At 47.5% G+C, this 23,496-nt stretch overlaps 1 protein-coding gene and 1 long non-coding RNA gene across 3 annotated transcripts in view; one reads left to right on the forward strand and one right to left on the reverse strand.

The window, feature by feature from the left end:
• The window catches only part of LOC144275263 (butyrophilin subfamily 1 member A1-like), a 28,370-nt gene extending 14,424 nt beyond the window's left edge, over window positions 1–13,946 (reverse strand). For both annotated transcript variants that reach the window (XM_077834457.1, XM_077834456.1), the window contains exons 1-4: window positions 13,817–13,946; window positions 12,320–12,436; window positions 6,281–6,628; window positions 5,133–5,414 (exon numbers count right to left, since the gene is read on the reverse strand). In XM_077834457.1, the coding sequence (XP_077690583.1) occupies window positions 5,133–5,414; window positions 6,281–6,628; window positions 12,320–12,425 (736 nt within the window). In that variant the 5' untranslated portion in view covers window positions 12,426–12,436; window positions 13,817–13,946. The remainder of the gene's footprint in view (window positions 1–5,132; window positions 5,415–6,280; window positions 6,629–12,319; window positions 12,437–13,816) is intronic.
• On the forward strand, window positions 13,148–22,151 carry LOC144275275 (uncharacterized). Its single transcript, XR_013348006.1, has 3 exons — window positions 13,148–13,217; window positions 19,339–19,507; window positions 22,021–22,151. It is a non-coding gene; the product is annotated as an uncharacterized LOC144275275 (long non-coding RNA).
• The last annotated feature ends 1,345 nt before the right edge of the window (window positions 22,152–23,496 follow it).

The following is a 23,496-nucleotide window of genomic DNA, read 5'->3' on the forward strand; positions in this document are numbered from 1 at the left end:
TAAAACTGTTCCAGCTGGGACTATCTACTTCTTAGCCCCTGGGACAGACCGAGGCAGTACTAGTGACTCCATAGCCGGGTAGTTAAGGCGCACATGTGGGAGACGAGTGTCCTGCTCCCGTGTCTCTATAATTATTTATCCAAAGTGTATCAGCTTTAACAGGAGAGACCGAGAGACCCACCTCAGAGTATCCCCATAGCTCAGTGCTTACAGCACTCCCCTGCAAGGGGGAAACCCCTCTTCAAATCCCTTCTTTCTCTAACCACTGGGTGAAAAGACAAAAGGAGAGTTCTTCCTCCTCTGGCCATTTTGTGCAGGGTGAAGCAGGCACCTAGCTCATTCTCACAAGAAACAACTTCGCTGCCTAAGCTGCCTGACCCCAGGTGAGGGGTGTGGCACTATGCCCCATATTCTTTATAGAGATATGGTTAGAATATGAATAGTGCATAACTAAGATATGTTTCATGCAAAATGGATCATGTGAGATATCACTGGAAAGGTTATGACTTATTAAATATGCAAAAAGAACAGGAGGACTTGTGGCACCTTAGAGACTAACCAATTTATTTGAGCATAAGCTTTCGTGAGCTACAGCTCACTTCATCGGATGCAGGAACAGGCAGGCCCAGTGGAACCCCAGTACATCAGGTGACACTGCAAAAGGGTGGGGCAACCCATCTCAAGTAGCTCCAGTTCTTGGATCACAAGCCGAGATAGGTGCCTCCCTGCATCTGACACTGAACTCTAGGAAAGGGGCAGGGCTTAGGAAACACCCTTCTCATCAGAATCTCCCAATGGCTAGCTAAGGCAGCTCCCCGCCTTGTGTACTTGCTTTTGTGGATCCCGTTCTTAGGTCCCTCCTCATCCATTGTACAGGGAGCCTGGGTGCCTAAGTCAGGCTTTGTGGATCCCAGTGTTGCTCCAGTGATTTCTAGGTCCCTAAAAGCTAAGCACTGCAATGCTCAGTCTCACAATGTCTCTGTCTCTTTGTGAATCTGGGCCACTGAGGGGAAATGCTGGATTTTGGTGATCAGTGACAACACGGCATGACTGGCTGAAGGAATCCTATGGGAGCTCCCGATGGATGTCCTGGTGAGATACGGCTCCTCCATGCAGGGGCGCAGGAACAGGAGAGGCCTGGGGGGCATGGCCCCATCACTTTTAAAAGCATAGCCCTCCCACGTTTTACTGGCCGTAAGGCCGAGCAATGGGGGGAGGACCAGAGAGGAATGGGGGTGGGGTCATGGGGGGGAAGAGGCGGCGTGGGAGCGGGGCCTCGGAAGGAATAGGTGGCATGAGAGCAGGGTCTCAGGGAGAAGGGGCAGGGCCTTGGTGGAAGGGGTGGGGTGCGGGCAGGGCCATGGTTCAGGCATTGGTGGCCCCCCCACTTTTAGGGATTTTCTGTTGCCCCTGCCCCCATGCTTTATTACAAAGCCAGTGGGAGTCCAAGTCTTATCTTAGCTCTGGAATATGGCTAACATCCCAACTACACTACAGATTGGAGCTGGGTCTGGGTGACACCCTGCCATGGCTGTAATTGTAGCGTAGATGGGCCCAGAAGGAGCAGAGACCATGGGGATGAGAGTTTCAAGTCACTTCACTTAGGTGCTTGTGAAAATGTCACTCTTAATGTCAGAATTTTTAGAAAACAACATGCAGGAAACAGAAAAAACTAGTGAAACCAGAGTTACCTCTGAACCCATGACCCTAAGCCAGGGCTGGATGGAGAGGTGTGGATCCCCTTTCCCACAACACATCAGTGTGACCCACACACACAGAGGACACAAGGGAAGGGGGAGCCTCGCTGGTTACAAACTCATCATCCAATCGATCACCACATGCAGAAGTACGTTCACTCACGTAGAGATCACCAGACTGAAAACTATAAACTCTAAGCTGAGGTGGCACCAGTACAGCTGAGTGAAAATGCCCTTTCACCAAAGGATGTGTCCTTGAAACACGCGCCAGCAGGAGCTTAGACATTCAACCGCCCCCCACAGATGTTTTCCCCTGGAAAATACCATAGGTACAAAACTAGTCATGGCTGGGCTGAGCACTGGCCCTTGACGTTCCTGGTGGCCTGTGGCCAGCGCTCTGCAGACCTTGTTAGGAAGGAGGGAGACCTCATGCTGATTCCTGCTTCTGTTATCTCGCTCCCTGAGGTCTTAAAAGCCACACTGCCCAGGGCTTTGACTCTCTTAAATCTCTCAGGTGCAGCCAAACTGGACCCGGTCATTCCTTGCCACTGTGTAGACATGTGTGGAACAGCGGCACCCCCCTCCTCTCCTGCACTCTTTCACATTCCTCTGTCTCGGTATTTATTCTTTTTATTAAAATATAAGGTCATCGATTCACAGATGTTAAGGCCAGAGGGGACCACTGTGATCATCTAGTCCAGTGGTTCTCAAACTGTGGGTCACGGCCTCGTTTTAATGGGGTTGCCAGGGCCAGCGTTAGACTCAGTGTGGCTTCAGCCCAGGGCTGCAGGGCTTGGGCTACTGCCCTGCCACACACGGCTTAAGCCCTTGGGCTTCAGATTCAGGGGGGATCGTGTGGTAAATTTTGTTTTCAGAAGGGGGTCACAGTGCAATGAAGTTTGAGAACCCCTGATCTAGTCTGTCCTCCTGCACAACACAGGCCAAAGAAATGTCCTGAATTAATTCCTGCTTCGAATCCAGTCGCTGCGGTTGAATGACAGCACCTCTTTTAGATACAGTAGAACCTCAGAGTTACAAACACCATAGTTACGAACTGACAAGTCAACCACACACCCCATGTGGAACTGGAAATACACAATCAAGCAGCAGCAGAGACCAGAAAATAAAAAAGCAAATACAGGACAGTGCTGTGTTAAACGTGAACTGCTAAAAACATAAAGGGAAACCTGCATTTTTCTTCTGCATAGGAAAGTTTCCAAGCTTTAGTAAGTCAATGTTCAGCTGTAAACGTTTGAAAGAACAACCATGATGCTTGGTTCAGAATACAAACATTTCAGAGTTACGAACAACCTCCGTTCCCGAGGTATTCGTAACTCTGAGCTTCTACAGTACACGTAAAAGCCCCAAGAGGATTGTCCATGCAGAGTGGTCTCTGAAATCAATGGCCACAAAATATGAGTCAGGAAATTCAGACAGGACAGTGCAGACCTTAGCTCTTGAGATAAGCAGAATCCTAAATATGGAAATAGGCTTCCCCTTCCCCACTGGCTGGGTGTAGGCGGGTGGTTTGCGAGAGAGGCTGGGGTAATGGAAAGCGAAGGTGAAATTTTTCTATGATGGCCTCATCAGTAGCCCACTGTAAGGGAGCCAGGTGCTGCTGTGGGAGAACACTGGCTGCATTAAAGGACTTTGGTTTTTAAGACGTCTCAGCTCCTCCGTTCAAATACCCCTGACAGTACGGTGGGTGCTGTTATTGTTCAGTGTTGACTAAAACATTAATTCTATATTAACAATAATATTTGATAGCAGCATTGCCGTCCCAAGTGTCAAAAGTCATGAATCCAACCCCCAAATCATGAGATTTTAAAAAATAATGAATGTTCCTTTGTATTTGCCTTCTGGTTGAGAGCCTACAGGGGCCATGTTTTCAAGCTTGTCTCTGCAAGCAGGAGGGTTAGAAATGTTTTTATAAGTAAAGCTGAGATTCTGATATAAACACTCAATTCTAGTGGCCAGGGCTTTAATTGAAACAGGCACTATCAGGAGACTCACTAAAATATCATGACAGCTGGCAGTGAATAATATAAAGGCTCCCTGCACTTCCCGCTCTATAACTCAGGATACACCTACGTAATATTTCATATCTGCTGATTTGGGGTCTGACCCTTCTGTGTCTAGATCTCCCACTGATTTGTGTGTGAAGAACTGGGCCCATTGTGTGATTGTGTAACACACCATCAGAAAGTACATGCTCAGGGGAGATCAGGGTCAATGGGGCCATGCAGATTCTCACTCTGAATTCCCTCACTTTTATGAAATTTAATATTGTGACACTCTACAGAATGTAGGTGAACATTTATAGTATTGTTGGTACCAATATTACAAAATTGCAATGGCTCTTACAAGATACACCATGTAAGGGATCAGTGGGAAAGTTATGATTTGCTAAATATGATAAGCTTATTTATACGTATGTATCATCTTTGTATCATGAGTTATAAATATATGTGACATATTGATATCTCAAACTTGTGCTGTGTATCTGGGTGACAGCCCCAGATGGATTGGCATCAGCACTATCTAGCGTGTTTGATGGCCCATCAAGGGCAATCAGCTGTACAATGAACCCACTGAGAGAAGCCAGGGGCTACACCTATGAGTTAGCAGAACATGTAGGGACATGCCTGTGAACAGGGGACTCCAAGAGCTTTTCTAATGCTCACGTGCTGTGAGCTTGTGTTTGGGACAAAGAGTGTACACGCCATATAGAAAGGCAGCTGCATCTTCTCCGTTTTGTCTTCATTCCGACTTCTCACCTCTGGAGTAACTTCTCTACAACCTGAAGCTTTGAACAAAGGACTGATAGACCCATCCAAGCTCTGGTGTGTTCCAGAGGGACTTTACAAGCCAGAAAAAATCACCAGTGCTGCTAAGAACCTGTTATATGGTCTCCAAAGTCATATGTACGTGTCTGATTGCTCTGACCTTTTAATAACTCTCTTCTTGTTTTTTTCCTTTTTTTCCTGTTATGACAAACCTTTAGTTTTAGTTACTGAAGGATTGGCTGGCAGTGTGGTATTTTGGGTAAGATCCAAACTTGTATTGATCTGGTAATGTGGCTGGCTCTCTGGGAGAATCTGCTCTCCTTTTTACAGCCTACCTTGATCTTAGCATTTTCAGTGTGGGCTACCCTAGGCACCTCGGGTCACAAATATAATAGTGATAGTCTGGTCCCTCGGTCTTTACTCAGACAGAGCTCTCAGCTAAGCCAGTGGGAGAGTTGCCTGGATCTGGACTGCAGGCCTGGGTCCCTGGTGGTTCTGTTACACTGATTTAGTTTTTTGGCATGTACTACATGAAGCCTTCCTAGGAGAATAGCTAGAAAAAAATATATATAAACACACAATCATACAACACCCCACTGACATCTGCCACATCCATTCTATCCCCGGCGCAGTGTGGGCGGGCACTGACCTGCTATGGAAACTGTTGATATTTTCTCTTGATTGAGGAGCGGGTTCCTGACAGAACAGGACAAGTCCTGGTTGGAATGTTCTGTTATAACAATAGAAATCTGGCTTTGAAACAGGTCACTGGCCTCCTTAGATGTTTTTTCAGAGGCAGATGGTAGCAACTGCCCACGGTGATCTCTCCACTGAGCCTCAGGTTCTGGGAGCCAGCCTGCCGATCGACACACAACCCGGATCCCTCCGTCCTGGTGACCAGCAACAGATATGTGGGGGTCAGAGCCTGAAACTAGAGACGAATGGAATAAACCTGTGTTAATTCTATGCATTTAGCAAAGAGAACAAGAGGAGGAAGAATGAATTAATTCTCCCTCTGCATGCACAGAACCCAGGGTCACTGGAAACTATGTAAGCATACACGGCAAGTGTTTATCTGAGGGTTGGGAGATCTTTTCCCTCCTCTATAATTTCCTGATACTGATTTCTATCTGTGGAAATTAGATCCTGAGTGGTTTCAGAGTAGCAGCCGTGTTAGTCTGTATTCGCAAAAAGAAAAGGAGGACTTGTGGCACCTTAGAGACTAACCAATTTATTTGACCATAAGCTTTCGTGAGATCCTGAGTGTATCCTCGATGGAAAATAATAAGGCAATTCCAATAGAAAGCGAACAGAGAAAACTGCAAGTTAATAAATAAATACGTGGCCAGCTCCTGAGAAATGCTGAGCAGCTCAGGCACTTCACAGGGAATCACCAGCACTCGGCACCAACCCAACTCTGGTTCATAAAATGGAAACATCTTGGGAACGTTGTACAGAACACACGGTGTATTTAAATAAGCAAACTTGGGAAAGTCACCTGATAGAAATAGAGCCTGGGACATGGGAATGGTGGGGCTGTTTTAATGGCTGAGGAATGTTTGAACTCTATTCCATTCTAGTTAAAACAAAGCCAGGTTTAGAAAAATATGCAGAGTGCCGAGCACAGATGTGAAATTCCTCCAGTTCATTCTCAGAGAGCAGCTGCTGCTCAGTAACTAGAGTCTGAAAGGGGATTCTGGGTATCAATGTGTGAATGAGAAGCATCCAGAGTCCTCCCACAATGAGCTCTCCTGCCCCGTTTATTATGCTGCTAGTGAGGTAAAACAAGCTACAGACCTGCCACCTGCAGTTCCAGTGAGGCTTCTTCATACGAGACACTGGACTGAAAGAAACACGTGTACTGTCCATGGTCAGAAAGTTGGACATTGCGTATTCTCAGGGAAACACTCCCACTGGTGATATTATGTTTCAGCAGCTCTGTCCTTCCCTGATATCCCGGCATCTGCTCTCCATACTGATCCCGTCCATCCTTATACCGGTGCACAACTGCAGAGAACTGGGATCGGAACCACCTCAGCTCCATGTCCTCAGCGCTCATCCTGGGGGAGAGGTGGCAGGGCATGACGGCCTCCCCGCCTAGGGAGGCAGTGATCGGATGGTCAGGTCCTGTCACTGTGAACCGTGCTGTGAAATGTATCGGGGGGAAAGAAAAATTAAATAGGAGAGGAACCAAGACAGGCAGAAATGTAAGTGCAGCTGGGTGCTTATTGCCATCTTTGAAGTGTTCAAAAATCAGGAGTCAACCCCCTGAAAAATCATGGGATTGGCATAAAAATAGAGATTTTTTTTTAAAATCATAAAATTGGGCTTGTTCTTGGCCTTCTGATTTCTGAACCTTTAAAGTTGACTGGGGTCACATTTCCAAGCATTTATCTGCAACCACAAGGGACAGACAGACACTTACTTTAAAGCAAACTGAAAGCTGAGATTCTCACCTAATCACAGGCCTGCAGGACTTGTGGCTTAAAGAAACACATCAAATATCATGAGACTTGTGATAAAATTCTGCGAGCTGGTAACACTGAGGGGACGTCTCCACCTTGAGCTGGAGGTATAATTTCCAGTGTGGGCAGACATGCACCCACTAGTTCTGATTGAGCTAGTGTGAGAAAGCGTAGCCGTGGTGGTGTGAGCGGGCGGATGGGTTAGCTCTCCAGGTATGATCCTGCCCAGGACCCTAGGTACATATTCAGGGAGGCTGCTCATGCCACTGTGTCTACTCTGCCATTTATAGCACGATAGCTTGATCAGAACTAGCGCAGGTATGTCTATCCCATCTGGAGACAGCGAGGAGCAACATCTTACATATTTAAAGGCTTCGACAGTGCTAACTAATGGCTTAACGGTGTGGGAAGGGGAGGGAGAGCTGGAATGTTGGAGGGGGAAGGGGGGAGCTACATGTTGTGAGGGATGGTGGGGCAGGGGATGGAGAAGGAGACAGACTCAGAAGTTTTATCTCACACTTACAATCACTGTAAGAACTGTCATGATGCTGGGATACAGACTGTGTCTCAGATTTCTCTCACCAGCCCTGTTAGCAACTACACATTGTAAACCCTTCAAAACACAACCCCATTATCCCCACTGCACTGTAACAAAAAGTGTCGATGGGGCAAGGAGTGCTGAGGAACAGCACAACAACCATGTGGCCTAGTGGAGAGACCACTGAACTCGGACTATTCCTGGCTCTGCCACTGGCCTGCTGGGTGACCTTGAGCAAGTCTTTTCACTGCTCTGTGCCTCAGTTTCCCCATCTGTAAAATGGGAATAATGAATAAAGTTCCTTGAGCTCTATTGATGAAAAACATTATATAAAAGCTAGGGCTTTTTGTCATTATCGAGCCACAGTCGTGTATCAGCTGCAAACCTAAGTGAGAACTACAACCTCCTAAATGGCCACTACTGTCTACTACAAAGAGTCCTCTTTCTGTTCAAGAAACTAGGAAGGAAAGTCACTGACAAAATCTTTGCTAATGCAGAGTTAAAGTTCCCAGCGGTATCTCACGTCCTTCCAGAAAATTGAGTTCAGCAAAACTCAGGCCTCTGAAAACCAGCAAATGCAGAGTTAAGGTACATGCCGAAGCGACCTTAACTCTGCCCTGTTTGAGCAATGACCTAACAAACCCATGGGGCACAGGCCCACACCCTGCCTGTGCAGATAGAGCACGTCCCTCAGGGATCAGGGCACATGACAACTGCAGCACAAACACCTTCTCCTTGCTAAGGGAACATTTGTTTTAGGTGAGCTGCGCTGTACAGGAGCAACCCACCCCATTCTGCCCTCAACATTGAGCAACTGCCCAGAAACAGCCCCACATTTCTTACATTTTACAAACCTTCACCCCCTTTAACAGCCCCTCCACCCACACTCCCAGGATTCTATCTAGCACTATATGTCCCCTTCCCCATTGTCAAACACACAGACAATCCCCGTGGCAAGCAGGCCCCTGAGCCCTGCTACTGACAACTACACAGCTCAGGGCTGAACTAAGGGATGCAGGATCCCTCAAGGTACACCTGCACCTCTCTCCTTTCATCACATGCCTGGGCGGGGGGACGGGACTCAGATCTGGATCTCCTCAGATCACAAGCACAGCTCTACCAAGCTGCTCCAGCCAATGTCTCCACCAGTCAACCCAGCTGCACCTAACACAGTGACTGCAGCTGGGGCATGCAGAGATGTGTATAATTATAATTTTCAGACTGGAGCACCCACGGAAAAAAATAGTGGGTGCTCAGCACCCACCAGCCACCCGCCGATCAGGTGTTCAGAGGGCCCTGCAGATCAGCTCCTCCCCCACAGCACCTCCTACCTGCAGCTGATCAGCGGCAGGCAAGGGGTTCTGGGGTGGAGGGGAGGAGCAGGGGCGGGAAGAGGCAGAGGAAGGGCAGGGCGTGCTTGGGGGAGGGGGCTGAACTGGGGCGGGAGAGGCAGGGTGGCGGTGTAGCCTTGGGGAAGGGGGTAGAGCAGGGGCTGGAAGAGGTGGAGCGAGGGTGGGGCCTTGGGGAAAGGGACAGAGGCACGGTGGAACACCCCACCGGGGAAAGCTGAAAGTTGGCACCTGTGAAATTCAAGAATTTAGAGATGTGCCCTGGAAGCTGTGGTTGAGAACACAGTGTAGCCGTGTTCAGCAATTCACTACAGAAACTTTCTGCTTTGTTTTATTAAAAGTTTCATTCCTAACAAACTGGTTTGTTGTTTAATGAACCCCAAGATCATTACATGGTGTCAGAAGTGCTGAACGAGAAGGAGACTGCAGTCATTTTGAAGTTAACTCCTGTGTTTGCAACTGAAAGCGGAGGCAAGGGGAGTACATGCAGCAGCAAACAGAGAAGAACAAAGGCTTTTGTATGTATTTTGTGAGCAAAATAGTAGCTCAAATAGCTTAAAATGGGGAAAAAAAGCCAAAAATGGATGTGTCGCAACTTCCATTCAGTCTGCAATTGTCAGGCAATGTTGCAGAGAACTGGAAAAAATTCAGAAAGAGATTTGACTTGTATTTAGTAGCCAGAGGGGCAGAAGAGAAAAATGATCAAGTAAAATGATCAATCTTTTTGCCTGTTGTTGAGGCGGAAGCATTGGATATTTAGAACAGCTTTGCGTTTGAAGAAGGTGAAAGCATGAAGTTAAGTAAAATACTGACTAAATTGGAGGAACATTACATGCCAAAAAGGAATTGAGAAGTGCAAACAACAAGCATGAGAGGTGCTGTATTGACCACGGATCAATCACATCATCACTAAAGTGGTAGAAAACTGCTGTTCATGCTTGAAATACAAGCCAACAAGGGAACAAGCAGAGCCACTGTGACCTCATCCAGTTCCACAAAGACCTTCTGAGAAGGCAGGTACTGATGTATTTACCTGGCAATCAAAGGATTATTTCATAGTCACAGAGGATTATTCTCTGTATCCAGAAATTTGCACACTGCACAGTACTAGTGGTAAGTCAGTGATAGATGACATGAAGGGAATCCTCTCCAGACATGGAATTCCAGATGAAGTCTTTAGCGATAATGGGCTGCAATTTTCCATTGCAGATTTTAGGCAATTTGCCATCGATTGTAGTCCAGACAAATCAAGGGGACACATTTTGATGCAATCAAAGGGATCTCTGTATAATCCCAGAAAGTTCCAACACATTGACAGTCGACATGGACTCTGGCATTTCCCAACTGACTGATCCTTTACCATCAACAGGCAAAGGAGAACAACTCAGACTCCAATGAGAAGATCAGAGAGGGAGATTAAATGTCCTGAAAGGCCCATAGAGACTTGCTAACCTGCCTGGAGAAATTTGAGGAAAATGAGTGGTAAAGACTCACTCCAGAGAGATGTCCTGGTAACCTCACCTCTTTAGGTAATTTATGAGGTGATTTATGGAAATAGACTAGATGGGTTGAGAATTTAATGCATGTGCTATTGGGTAGTTGTTAACTCTTATATACATATATACAAACAGCTAATTGTTTTTTTTAAGAGGGAAGATATAGAGATACGTTTGTGGAAGATTATAACTAAGGGCTTGGCTACACTTGCGAGTTAGCGTGCATTAAAGCAGCCCCGGGCGCCCGAGCTCACTCCCCGTCCACACTGGCAAGGCATGTAAAGCGCTCTGACTCCGCAGCTAGAGCGCTCCTGGTACTCCACCTCGGCGAGTGGAATAACGTTTGCTGCGCCTTGGCTACAAGGCCCAGGCGTCAGTGTGGACGAGGTGTTGCGTTACTGCGCTCTGATCGGCCTCCGGAAACGTCCCATAATCCCCTTAAGTCACGTGGCCACTCTTCTCATTGTTTTTGAATCACTGCAGGAATGCGGATGTGCCCTTTCAAAGCTCCGTTTCTGACAACCGGCTACTTCTCTGCTCCGAGACAAAGCAAACATCAGTGTGGAGTGCTGTGTGAGAGAGAGAGAGGTGGGGAGGGAAAGGGGGGTCTGCTGCTGTCTGAACTTACAAGACAGCCTGCTGACATGCTCTCAGCCTCCCCCAAAAACCACTCTCTCTCTCTCTCTCCCCACATACACACAACACACTCCCGGTCACACTCCCCCCCCCCCCCATTTGAAAAGCACCTTGCAGTCACTTGCATGCTGGGAAAGCTACCCATAAGGCACCGCTCCCAATGCCGCTGCAAGTGCCGCAAATGTGGCCATGCCCAGCGCGCTTGGAGCTGTCAGTGTGGACAGACTGCGGCGCTTTCCCTAGTGCACTCTCCAAAGGCTGGTTTAACTCAAAGTGCTCTACATCTGCAAGTGTAGCCATGCCCTTCGAGATGCTCCCTCATGAGGGACAGTATTATGAGCATCAGAATTTAGAGATGTGCCCTGGAATCTGAGGTTGAGAATTCAGTGTAGCTGTGTTCAGCTCTTCACCACAAAAGCTGTCGAGTTTGTTTTATTAAAAGGTTTATTCCTTTCCCTTTCACTGAGTTGTTGTTTAATGAGCCCCAAGATCATTACAGAAACCCCAGCAGGAGGGAACCAAAATGCCCAAGAAGCTGTGCAGGCAGCCCCAGGGGTGGAGTGGGTCACTAGGGGTATGTCTTCACTACCCGCCGGATCGGCGGGGATCAATTTATCACGTCGAGTCCAGACGGGATAAATCCGTCCCCAAGCGCTCTCCCATCGACTCCCGTACTCCTGCGCCGTGAGAGGCAACGGGGGAGCGGCAGCAGTCGACTCACCGCAGTGAAGACGCCGCGGTAAGTCAATCTAAGTACGTCGACTTCAGCTTTTATTCACGTAGCTGAAGTTGCGTAACTTAGATCGATCCCCCCCAGTGTAGACCAGGCCTATAAGGCCTTCCCCAAGGGTACAGAATGAAGAAGCCAGCAAATATCCTCCCATCCTCATTGTAAGAGGAGGTCTCCCTCTCAGCCTGAGTCAGATGTGTCTAGTGCAGTATGAATGACTTGTGGGTTTTCATTTCATAACCAGAGAGAGTCGGGGATTCATGATCTGTTTGTGCCTGAAGAGTCTGATCTGCGACTTTCAGTCAGTCTGGCAGTGCGGTAGATAGGAATTTGGTAGTGTCCCTTTAAAGAGTTTGTGAGCCCTGTAATGGCGCTCGCCGTGTTCTTTGTCTTAGAAGCCTCCAGTCACAGCAGCAGCGTGTGTGTAGCTAGGCCTGACAAGATTGTGTCTAGGTAGCAAACATGGCTACTGGGGACCCAGACGTGCCCTGTGGTTTCTCCATGTGGCTGGTTGTGGGCAGGTTGAGCAGACGTGGCTTATAAGACAAGGCAGTGATGTGAGATGGACGATGACCAACAATAGCAACAGCAGCAAACCCAGCGAGGAGGCCGGAGCTCCTACCTGACGCCAGCCGGTGAACCTGTAGAGCGAGGCAGAGAGCGACGTAGCCCGGCAGAGCGGAGCTCACTGTGGAGCCGGGGGAGAATGAGGGAACCTTCCCCGTCATCGTAGCTTGGTCTGGGGAACAGCAGAAATAACAAACCAGATGGTGAGTGAGTGTGATGCAGCGACAGGACAGTGCCATGGGGCAGTGGGGAGGAGGTAACAAGCCTCACAGCTGCCTACAATGCACCCGAAGAGAAGGGATTTCCCCCATAGTCCTCGTCTGCCCTGGCTCTGAGCAGGGTTAGATGTCACTGTGCCAGCAACCGGTCCATAGCTCACACCATGGCTGCACCTCATATTTAGATTGTAATACACTCTCGAGAGCAGGGACGGTCCCTCACTATTGGTGTATCCAGCACCCAGCACAAAGGGATCCCCATCTCAGTTGGGGCATTCAGACACCGCTGTGGAATGGGACATATTAAGGAAAACAAGCCAGCGTGGCATAAATGGCCACTGATTGCTGTGGTAAAGGGGCTCCATCGCCTGACCACACCTCTCCCAGGTCAGGGCTCTCTGGGGATCTCCCAGATCAGTCCCCGGCCCTGGTGATTTTACATGTCAGTGACCCACCCTCATTGCCTCCGGCCTGGGTGCAAATGTCAGGGATGAATTCTGAACAGGGTCACCCCAGCTCTGTGCCCCCTGGGATCTGTAACATTGAAACCTCTCTCAGGGGACATTTACACTGCAGCTGGGAGCGAGCTTCCCCGGGGGGGGGGGATAGACAGACATGTGATAGCTCTCCTGGTGTGAACACACCTAAACTAGCACGTAGCACTAGCTGGGGTAGCGGAGCCAGCAGCTCGGGTGACGTGCCTGAAAACAAACCCACCTGGACCACCCCCCCCAGGTACGTACTTGGGTGGCTAGCTCAAGCCCCCGCTCATGCTACCCTCAGCTACACCACTACTTTCATTGCACTAGCTTGAGCAGAGGGAGCACGTGTCTGTCTGTCTGTCTATGGTGGGAATCGCACCTCCCAGCCGCAGTGTGGACGTACCCTCAGAGACAAAGAGCTTTAGGCTCACGCCGCACCCAGCCGTGCGGCCCCGGCCAGGCTGGCGGTGGTGTAAAACCCTCCCAGGGAACCAGGCTGTGCCTGTAACTTCCCCTACGCTGGGACAGCCGCCGGGGCCAGTGTTGCCCACAGAGCGGCCAGCACTGGCCAGGAAGGGGCCTGACCAGGGCTCCAGGGCTCAGACTCGCGGCCTCCCCCCAGTGACGCCCACTGACAGAGCTCTGGGGGGCGGAGAAGCTCCCCCTGCCCTGGCAGACACCTGTAATATGGGCAGCGGCGGTAACAGCACCTGCCCTCCCCCGGGGCGATGGCCCTGCAGGCTGGGGTGGGGCTGGGAGGGATTCACCGAGTCTGGAAATAACAAAGTGGGGGGGGGGGAACCCGGCCATTCCCTGCGGGGAGCTTGCGCCATAAGGCCCCAGGTCACTCACCGAGGCTGCAGCCCCGGTTCCGCACACGGGGTCACGGAGCCGGAGGGTTGGAGACCGGCCCCGCCATCGTTATTTGTGTGAATTTGTAGCTGAACTGACGGGGCCGAGCCCCCCCCCCGCTTCAAAACTGAAAGTACCAAAGTAGCGGAAACTTAAAGTAACGGTCCGTGGCCCGGGCTGGGTGGGGCGGAGCAAATTGCTCTTAAAGTCCCAGCTCCCCCCACCCCCCCAGGGGCTCGGAGCTGGCGGGGTTGGGGCTGGCGCGGGGGCAGTTCGCCGGGGGAGCCAGTGTCGGGGTGTCAATGCCCCCCCCCCGCTCCTGTTCCTGCCCCCCAGGGATCGCTGGGCTCTCAGTAATTCCCCCGCCCAGCCCCGTCCCCACAGCCCTGTCGGGGGGGAGGGGGGTGGAAACGAAGCAGCAGCAGCAAAAAGCACCAGCCAGGTCACCGCCCCCCGCCGCCCTGGGTGAAGGCAGAATGAGGACGGGGGATGCTGCGGGGGGAGGGGAGCTGAAATCCGGAGTGACTGAGTGGGACCGGGGTGGGAAGCAGGAGCGGATCAATGGGGGGGCGCGGGGGGGTCAGATCGGACTGAAGGGGACTCGGGACCTGCCCGGCTGCAGCTGGTCCCTCCCTGGAGGGAGTTTTAATGGCCAGTCTGAGCTCCAGGGAAATCTCGGGGGCGGGGCTGGTGCAGAAGGAGGAGGCTGGGAGGAGGCAGCGGGGGGTCCCGTCGCTGTTCCGCGGTCACCAGCAGCCCGGAGAGGCGGAGTCCCGGGGGCTTCCTGGGCTCTGAGCCACGAGCTGGATTCTCATAAATCACCGGAGTGCCCCTCCCCCCAGCCCCGCCCCTTCCCAAACAGGAGCGGGGGGGGGGGGGGATCAGAGCCCAGATCCGGGGCCGTCTCCTTGCTGTTCAACGCAGATGCCTCCAGCCACTGACACCCCCTGCAGCCCCTCATCTCCCCAGCAGCCCTGAGTCACAGCAGCACCCCGTGACTCCAACCTGATGGGTCAAAGGGGAGCGTTTGCAGGATCGGGCCCTTGTTGGCTTACTCCTATATTATTGCTCCCTGTTCCATACAGCAGGAGGAGGGATCCAGGAAGGGGGTCTGGGGGAGGGGGAGACTCCAGCCCTGAAGCCCAGGTGGGGAAGGGGCTGAGATCCAGGCAGCTGAAGCTGGTCAGCATGTCAGGAACTGCTTCACATCGGAATTTGCTACTAGTAGCAAAAAGCTAAACTCACTTGGTTTGCAGTAGCAGTCCTCTAACTGCCTATAGACACCTGCCCTATTGCCTCCCACAAGGCACCCGCACAGCTGTGTCCTACCCACTCCCTAACACTCATGAACCTGGGGAACGTAGGTGCTCTTCTGCTTTTATCTTCCCTTCGGGACCCAGTTCAGCCCATCTGCTCAGAGGCAGACCAGCAGATCTTAGTTAGTCTCCAAGGTGCCACAAGTACTCCTCCTTCTTTTTATTAATAGTTCTGAGATTGCTTCAGCCCGTTCCTTAAGTGCCCACAGGTGAATTTCATCAGGCACCACCAACTTGAATACACCTAGCTTATCTAAATATTCTTTAACCAGTTCTTTCCCTATTTGGGCTGGCATTCCTCCCCCCTTGCTGTTAATATTAATTATGTTGAGTATCTGGTCACAGTTAAACTTTTCAGTGAAGAATGAAGCAAAATAGGCATGATCCACCTCAATGTCAGTGACTAGGACATGGGCAATTATGCCTAGTGGTCAGAGCAGGAGTCAGTAGCCAGGAGTCAGAGCCCAGGGTCAAAACATGAGTCAGGGGCTTGATGCCAGAGCTAGGCATTAGAGCTGAGGTCAGACGTCAGGAATCTGAGTCAAGGGGTCAGACTTGGGTTAGCTAGAACAAAGCAAAACGGACAGGGCAGAAGCTATCACAATCATGGGCTATACTTTGAGCAGCCTCTGAACTGCAGCTGGGCTTAAGAGCCGGTCTGCTGAATTCTGCAACCAATCAGGTGCTGTAGCCTATCAAGCAGCCTAGCCAGACCAGCTGCACTTATTAGGTTGCTCAGAGACTGGTTCTGCTGCAGGCTCTGATTCCTGATACTCAGCTGTCTTGAGGTTGTCAGTTATTAGCTCTCCTTTTTTGCTAAGTAGGGGGGCCTACACTTTCCTTCATCTTTCTCTTGCTCCTAACATATTTAGAGAACCTCTTCTTACTGCCTTTTTTGTCCCTAGCTAGCTAGGTGGGACTTGGCTTCTGACTTGGCCTTTCTCACTTTGTCCCTAGATGCCTGTGCTAGTCTCCTGTACTCATTCTTAGCAACTTGTCCATGTTTCCACTTTTTCCTGGATTCTCTTTTGATTTTCAGGTCATTAAAAAGCTCCTGATGGAGCCATATTGGCCTCTTACTGTTCTTCCAATCTTTCCTTCGCATCAGGATAGCTTGCTGTTGTGCCTTTAGTAGACTCTCTTTGACAAACTGCCAGCTCTCCTGAGCTCCTTTTTCCTCTAGATTTTCTTCCCATGGGACCAGGGTGAAAGTAACATTAAGCACTTAGCAGTACAGGGCCCTGGTTCTGGGCCCCGGAAGGGGCGGGGCCTCAGGCAGAAGGGGCAGGACTGGGGGGTCATCCTGGCCTGGCCCGTGCTGCCCAGGGTTCTGGCAGCGATTTAAAGGGCCCAGAGCTCCGGTCACTGACACTGCAGTGGTGGCTGGGAGCTCTGGGCCCTTCTAAATCGCTGGCCCTGGAGCAGCTGCCCCTTCCTCCCCACACACAATGGTGGCTGGGGGGGAGGAGGCGGTGGCCAAAGGGACAACAACGTTAAAGTGCTTTAAGCAGGTTCCTTAAAGCGCTGCAGCAGCTGTGCTTTAATGTCAGCTGCATATGGGCCGGTACCAACGGCCACTTTTTATCGGTATGCCGTACCGGCCTATACCGGCCTACTTTCACCCCTGCATGGGACCTTAGCCGCTAGTTCTCTGCGTTTGTTAAAGTCTGCTTTCAGAGTCCATTTTCCTTATTCTGCTACTGTCATAAATAGAAAGGGAAGGCGAACCACCTTTAAATCCCTCCTGGCCAGAGGAAAAACCCTTTCACCTGTAAAGGATGAAGAAGCTAGGATAACCTCGCTGGCACCTGACCAAAATGACCAATGAGGAGACAAGATACTTTCAAAGCGGGGGGGTGAAAACAAAGGGTCTCTGTCTGTGTGTTGCTTTTGCCGGGACCAGAGCAGGAATGCAGGTCAGAACTCCTGTAAAGGGCTAATAAGCAATCTACTTAGTTAGATATGCGTTAGATTCTGATTTGTTTAAATGGCTGAGAAAAGAAGCTGTGCTGAATGGAATGGAGATTCCTGTTTTTGAGTCTTCTTGTAACTTAAGGTTTTGCCTAGAGGGATTCTCTATGTTTTGAATCCAATTACCCTGTAAGGTATTTACCATCCTGATTTTACAGAGGTGATTCTTTTTACTTTTTCTTCTATTAAAATTCTTCCTTTAAGAATCTGAATGCATTTTTAATTGTTCTTAAGATCCCAGGGTTTGGGTCTGTGTTCATCTATGCAAATTGGTGAGGATTTTTATCAACCCTTCCCCAGAAAAGGGGGTGTAATGTTTGGGAGGATTTTGGGGGGAAAGACGTTTCCAAATGGACTCTTTCCCAATTATATCCCTGTTAGACGTTTGGTGGTGGCAGTGATAAAGTCCAAGGGCAAAAGGTAAAATAGTTTGTACCTTGGGGAAGTTTTAACCTAAGCTGGCAAAAGTAAGCTTAGGAGGTTTTCATGCAGGTCCCCACATCTGTGCCCTAGAGTTCAGAGTGGGGAAGAAACCTTGACAGCAGGTTAGACAAACACCTGTCAGGAATGGTCTAGATAATACTTAGTTCTGCCATAAGTGTAGGGGACTGGACTAGATGATCTCTTGAGGTCCCTTCCAGTCCTATGATTCGAATGGAAGCATTCTAACCAAAGGACTGAGGACCTTCCCATGATTTGGAAGCAACCAGAGACTTAACAAGCCAGCAGTTTATTCCATCACTGCTACAAGCCTGAACCAAGAACTTTGCAATTATTGTGTGTATTTTATTCCTTTAACCAATTTTAACTGACACCTTTCTTTCTTTTTATAAATAAACCTTTAGATTTTAGTTACTAAAGAATTGGCAACAGTGTGATTATTGGGTAAGATATGTGTTGTATATTAACCTGTGTGTGTGGCTGGCTCTTTGGGACCAGAAGAACCTTTTATTTGATTAAATTGGTTTTAAAGACCCACTCATCTTTAAATCTATTTTTTTTTTTTTTTGGGTGGTGACACAAGGACTAGAATACCTAAGGAAACTGCTTTTCTGAATTGTTAGCCAGTGTGGTGAAACAGAAGTTTGCTTTTGTCGCTGGTTTGGTATATCTTATGGGAGAATAACCACCAGTTTTTGGGTGTATCTGCCCTATTTTTCAGTAGTTTGTCCTGAATTTGGTATCCTCAATTGTGACCCATGGAGGCACGGTGACACCCCCTAAAAGAACTCTGGTAAATTGGTGAGACATGATTTCCATTTACAAAATCCATGTTGATTCTTCCCCAACAAATGATGTTTATCTATGTGTCTGATAATTCTGTTTTTTAATATGGTTTGCCTGGTACTGAAATCAGGCTTACTGGCCTGTAATTGCTGGGATCACCTCTGGAGCCCTATTTAAAAATTGGCATCAGGTTAGGTATGCTCCAGTCATTTGGTACAGAAGCTGATTTAAATAATAGGTTATAAACCACAGTTAGTAGTTCTGCAGTAATAAAGACCCTTGGTGCAAGTAGCTTGGTGGTGGTCTGTGCAGGCTGCTTAATTCCCAAAGAGGCCTGCCAGCCAGGGGCTCCACGAGCTGAAGGAGGAGCCCATTCACAGTCAGATATTTACAAATGAACATGACCACCATTGTCGTCGGGATAGTTTGTGCTGTAAATTGTTAGTGACAACACATTATTATGGCTCCTCAGATACTAACAATTGTTTTGTACATTAACCTGCTTACAGACATATTTTCCCATGTAATAACACAATACGATTGGATCAAAAACCCCAGTAATTACCCATAATTTCAGTGGGAAATAGGGAAAAGAACACAGGTATTTCTGAAGGAATTTTTATGGAAAAATCGTGTATTTTCATTTTAACCTTTCCCTGTGTGAAAAACTGGGGATAATATGTAGCTTCACCGGCTCAGGCCACCTAGAAATCAGCAGACTGGATGAAAAGCCAAATGACTCCATCACAAGATAATTTAAGGGTATTTATTTTCAAATAATCAAAGTAAGGAGAGGGCGCTCTGCCATAAATTGCATATAACGAATAATCTTCAAAATTAAATTGTTACTTTGAAAATGTTCATATGACATCACATTTAAAACAAACAGTAGTCCCGGCAATGCCATGTGATGTGCCTCCTCTCATACTTTGCTCAACTCTCTCTTCAAGAAGTTAGGCGAAATCACTAATTTCAAGGAATTAGACCAATCAATCACTATTCTTACAGAGCATTCCAGAAGGTGGTGGACAGAACCCAGAGGAATTGTGATGAATTTCCTGGAACAACTTTGGTTTTTTTGTACTCTAAAACTCACATGACAACAGAAATAACACCCTTTGGACTGATGTATGGCTGAGAAGAAAGGTTTCCCAATGAACTTTCACGGAATTGCATGGTAAGTGTCTTTAAGTACCAGAGTCTTTAATACAATTAAGTTAATTTGTAATTATTCAGTTAAGGAACACAATCCCTTCTCTATTTCTTTACCAGACTAAATTTGTTGTGTCTTTATAACGAGGAACACAAAGAGCCCTGCAGTACATTGAAATCAACAGTGGACATTGACAGCATGTTCGTTGCAAATAATATTTCTAAAAAAAATTAAACAAAAAACAATATGGTAGAAGAGATTTCTCTATATAGGAAAATAGCATTTGGGGTTGGGGACCTTGTTTTGTTAATTGATGTGAGAAGAAGAAAGGGAGGGTCATAACTTGATTACCGACTGTATGTAGCCAGAATGTTAAAAATAACGTCAATGAACAGGAACGTTGTTGTAGAACCTGGTGAGCGTTAACTGAAATATTTTGCTTAATTCTGTGGCACCATTTTTTTTTTCACCTGTTACTTTTCAAATGTGCAGTGCCAGTCCTGTGGGAGGTGGGTGCATGTGCCCTGCCTTCCAGAGGGAACCAGCCCAGACAATGAGGAGAGAGAGCAGCTGCACATGTGTGTTGTGTAGTTGTGACGTTTATGACACATGTTGTACATTGTAACTGAGCAAACCAGTCTGACAGTTTAATAATTATTTTGTTAGCATAACTATTTTGAATTTCTTGAAATGACGCAGTTGAAATATAAAGGATGCTAGTTACAGAAGTTCAACTTGAATGGAGATTTCAGGGAAGAATCACAAAATAAATGTAAATAATTCTACTTCTTAAAGTATGTCTAGATGCTTTTTTTTGAAATACTGTTAAAATGTAAATTAAAATATTCTGATATTTACACCTTAGATCATCACATTTTCTAAATTAGAACAAGATCTCTTTTTATTTTGTCCTCTCCATAGTTTACATTGAGATTTCACAGGGGTCGAAATTTTGACAGGAGTGAATGACCCCCATCCCCCACCATCTGCTACCCCTGGGCAAGTGTCGTACCAATAAAATAAAAACCAGCAGGATCTTATTAAAGGGACAAGGCAAAATGCCACATTTATTGTAAATATAATAAAAAGAAATTCACACTGTCGTATTGTTACTTATTCCTTACTTAACTATATATATATATATATATATATATATATATATATATATATATATTCGTTCATTCATTCATACCAGTTCTGCATAGGAGTTCTAGTTACCAGCCTAGAAGTTGCTGGTGACAGAGTACTGGCCAGGTAACCTGTACACGAGAGTGGAGCCGAGTCCGTGTCAGATGCGCATCCGATGCTCCTGAAGGGTAGTGGCAGAACTGGAGACTCAAAGTTCTCAGTCCTTAGTGTCCATTTTCATAGGAATTTCTTCCTGTGCCAGTCCGTGGAATTTGCTTTGTCATATTGTTAGTCGTGACGGCTCCAGGACGGCTGTCAGGTGCTCATCAGCTTTCTTCATCCTTTGAATTGGTCGGATGGATCCCAGTTTGCCCTCCGGTGGGGTTCTCTGGTTGTCTCCACCTGGCGTCTTCTTCGGCCAATTGATGTTAAATTCCTAGGCTGGCACTTCCCTGATTATTCAAAACCCACCATTCATTCACATACATTCCTTACTTTAATAAAAACACATTTCTCATTGCACTGAGCATTGTTATTTTATTTGAGATTCCCTGTCTCTTAACAGTCCTTCGGTATTGACTTTCTTTTATCATACAAAGGTGTTATTTATTTGAGACTCCCTGTTTTTTAACATTCCTGATCCAAACTATAGAGGGTGGGAGTCTCTATCTGACATTTCTATGAGCGCCGCTCCAATTTTCGGCTCTTCTCAGGCATTACAAAAAAGCATGCCAATCTCCATCACAAAGTATCAGTTTGCAAAGTAGAGCCAATTGAACATAACCATTTGAGAAAGTCACGTTAATTGGTTTACATTTATAAGCGTCAATCTCAATTACAATCAAGGGAAAGCATCAATACAGAGAAAGAAAAGGAGTACTTGTGGCACCTTAGAGACTAACGTCGGCTAACGTTACTCTGTTACTCTGAAACCTGTCACAATACATCGAAAGCAGAATCAATTGAGCAGTTTAGTTTTACAAGCGTGAATCTTAATAACCAGTGAGAGAAAGTATCACTTCAGAGAAAGCAGAGCCAATTGAGCGGTTTGCAAGGTACGGTTTGCAAGCTTTAATACAGAATTGTAAATCAATATTGCAGATTTACAATTATGTCAAATGGAAGAATTATAAATGTTATAAATGCAGATTTACAAATACTATAAATCAATATTGCAGGCTTACAATTTATTATGAACAGAATCACAAATATTAAGAATATGCCTACACAATCCCTGGGCAACCTTGCTGCATGGCTATTGCCAGCTGCCCCAACCCAGAGGTGGCTGCATTTCATGCACTGGGGCTGTGATATACCATAGGGATTAGGCAAGCTGAAGACTCAGAAGTAGACCTAAAAACCCTGTATCTATGGAAACTGAGGCAGTAACACACCTATCCTCCTTTCAGGTATTTTGTTCATCCCTTTCCTGGTGACACGTGAAACTGGATCATACCAACTTCAGGATAGAGACCATGCAGTTCTAACTAAGTGTCTCTACAGCACCTAGCACAGCTCTTCAGGGCAGAGACAGTCTCTTACTACACACAGATACAGCACCGAGCACAATGGGATTCTGTTCTGTGGGAGCCACACATCACTGAACATTAAATCCCACCAAATGAGGGTAAATCCATCCTCATCATCGTATCCACTCATTATACTCCACACCTGAACATAGCCATTATATGAACAACATGACCCCATATCTCAATGTCTGTACTTTGACCCGTTAAACTTTTACCCCCAATCGGGGAGATTGCAGATTATGTATTCCTTACGCCATCTGTTCCTAAACCGAATTTCGCACCCCTTGAGAATCTGTACCTTATTCCCTGATAACCAGAAACTTCTATGCTTAAATTCTGTACTGTTTTCTTTTTACTTCAACATCATCTTAATAAAATTATTAAATCTGCAAATAATAGTACATCATTCATGTGTCCTGGGAGGCCCGTTAGCCCACCTTTGGGGGCTGTAAAAGCAACAATAGGGCTGCTGCAATATCAGGGTCTCCCAAATAACCTCTGATCTCCACCCAAGCCCGTGTCCCCCTTTGCAGAGCAGGGGGTTGGGAGTCAGTTTCACAAGCCACTGCTATGTAGGAAGATCACAGCTTACCTCGTCCAGGGACTTCATGGCTGCAGCACTCCTTGTGGGTCAGGTCCCTGCTCCATCTCCCCCTCTCTGTGCATTAGCTGAGGGGGGAGCCCGAACTCCCCTCTTCACACACATCATGTCTTCCCCCATTGCTAGGGCAAGGAAAAACCCAGGAAAAAAGCCCGCTGCAAGGGGACTGCAATACACACAGGGGCGTGGCCATATACTCTATTAGCATCCTGATCCTGGATTGGACAAGGCACCAAGAGCCTTAACTACATCCGCTGTTGAAATGAATAAACACACTTTTGCAGTGAAGACAATGCCTGGGAGACTCCTACCTCAAGCCCCTAACTTCTGGTTGAGCTAGAAATTATTTGCAACATTTAAGAGCCCACTGACTGAAAGAGATTAAACACACACAACATTTCTCCATTTTATCTTTGTGCAATTGACAGCACTCTGTGTAGTCAGGTTTCAGAGTAGCAGCCGTGTTCGTCTGTATTCGCAAAAAGAAAAGGAGGACTTGTGGCACCTAGAGACTAACCAATTTATTTGAGCATAAGCTTTCATGAGCTACAGCTCATTTCATCGGATGCATAAAGTGGAAAATACAGTGAGGATGTTTTTATACACACAGACCATGAAAAAATGGGTGTTTTATCACTTCAAAAGGTTTTCTCTCCCCCTACCCCACTCTCCTGCTGGTAATAGCTTATCTAAAGTGATCACTCTCCTTACACTGTGTATGATAATCAAGGTGGGCCATTTCCAGCACAAATCCA

Source organism: Eretmochelys imbricata, chromosome 14, assembly GCF_965152235.1.
Source record: "Eretmochelys imbricata isolate rEreImb1 chromosome 14, rEreImb1.hap1, whole genome shotgun sequence".
Classification (NCBI taxonomy): Eukaryota; Metazoa; Chordata; order Testudines; family Cheloniidae; genus Eretmochelys; species Eretmochelys imbricata.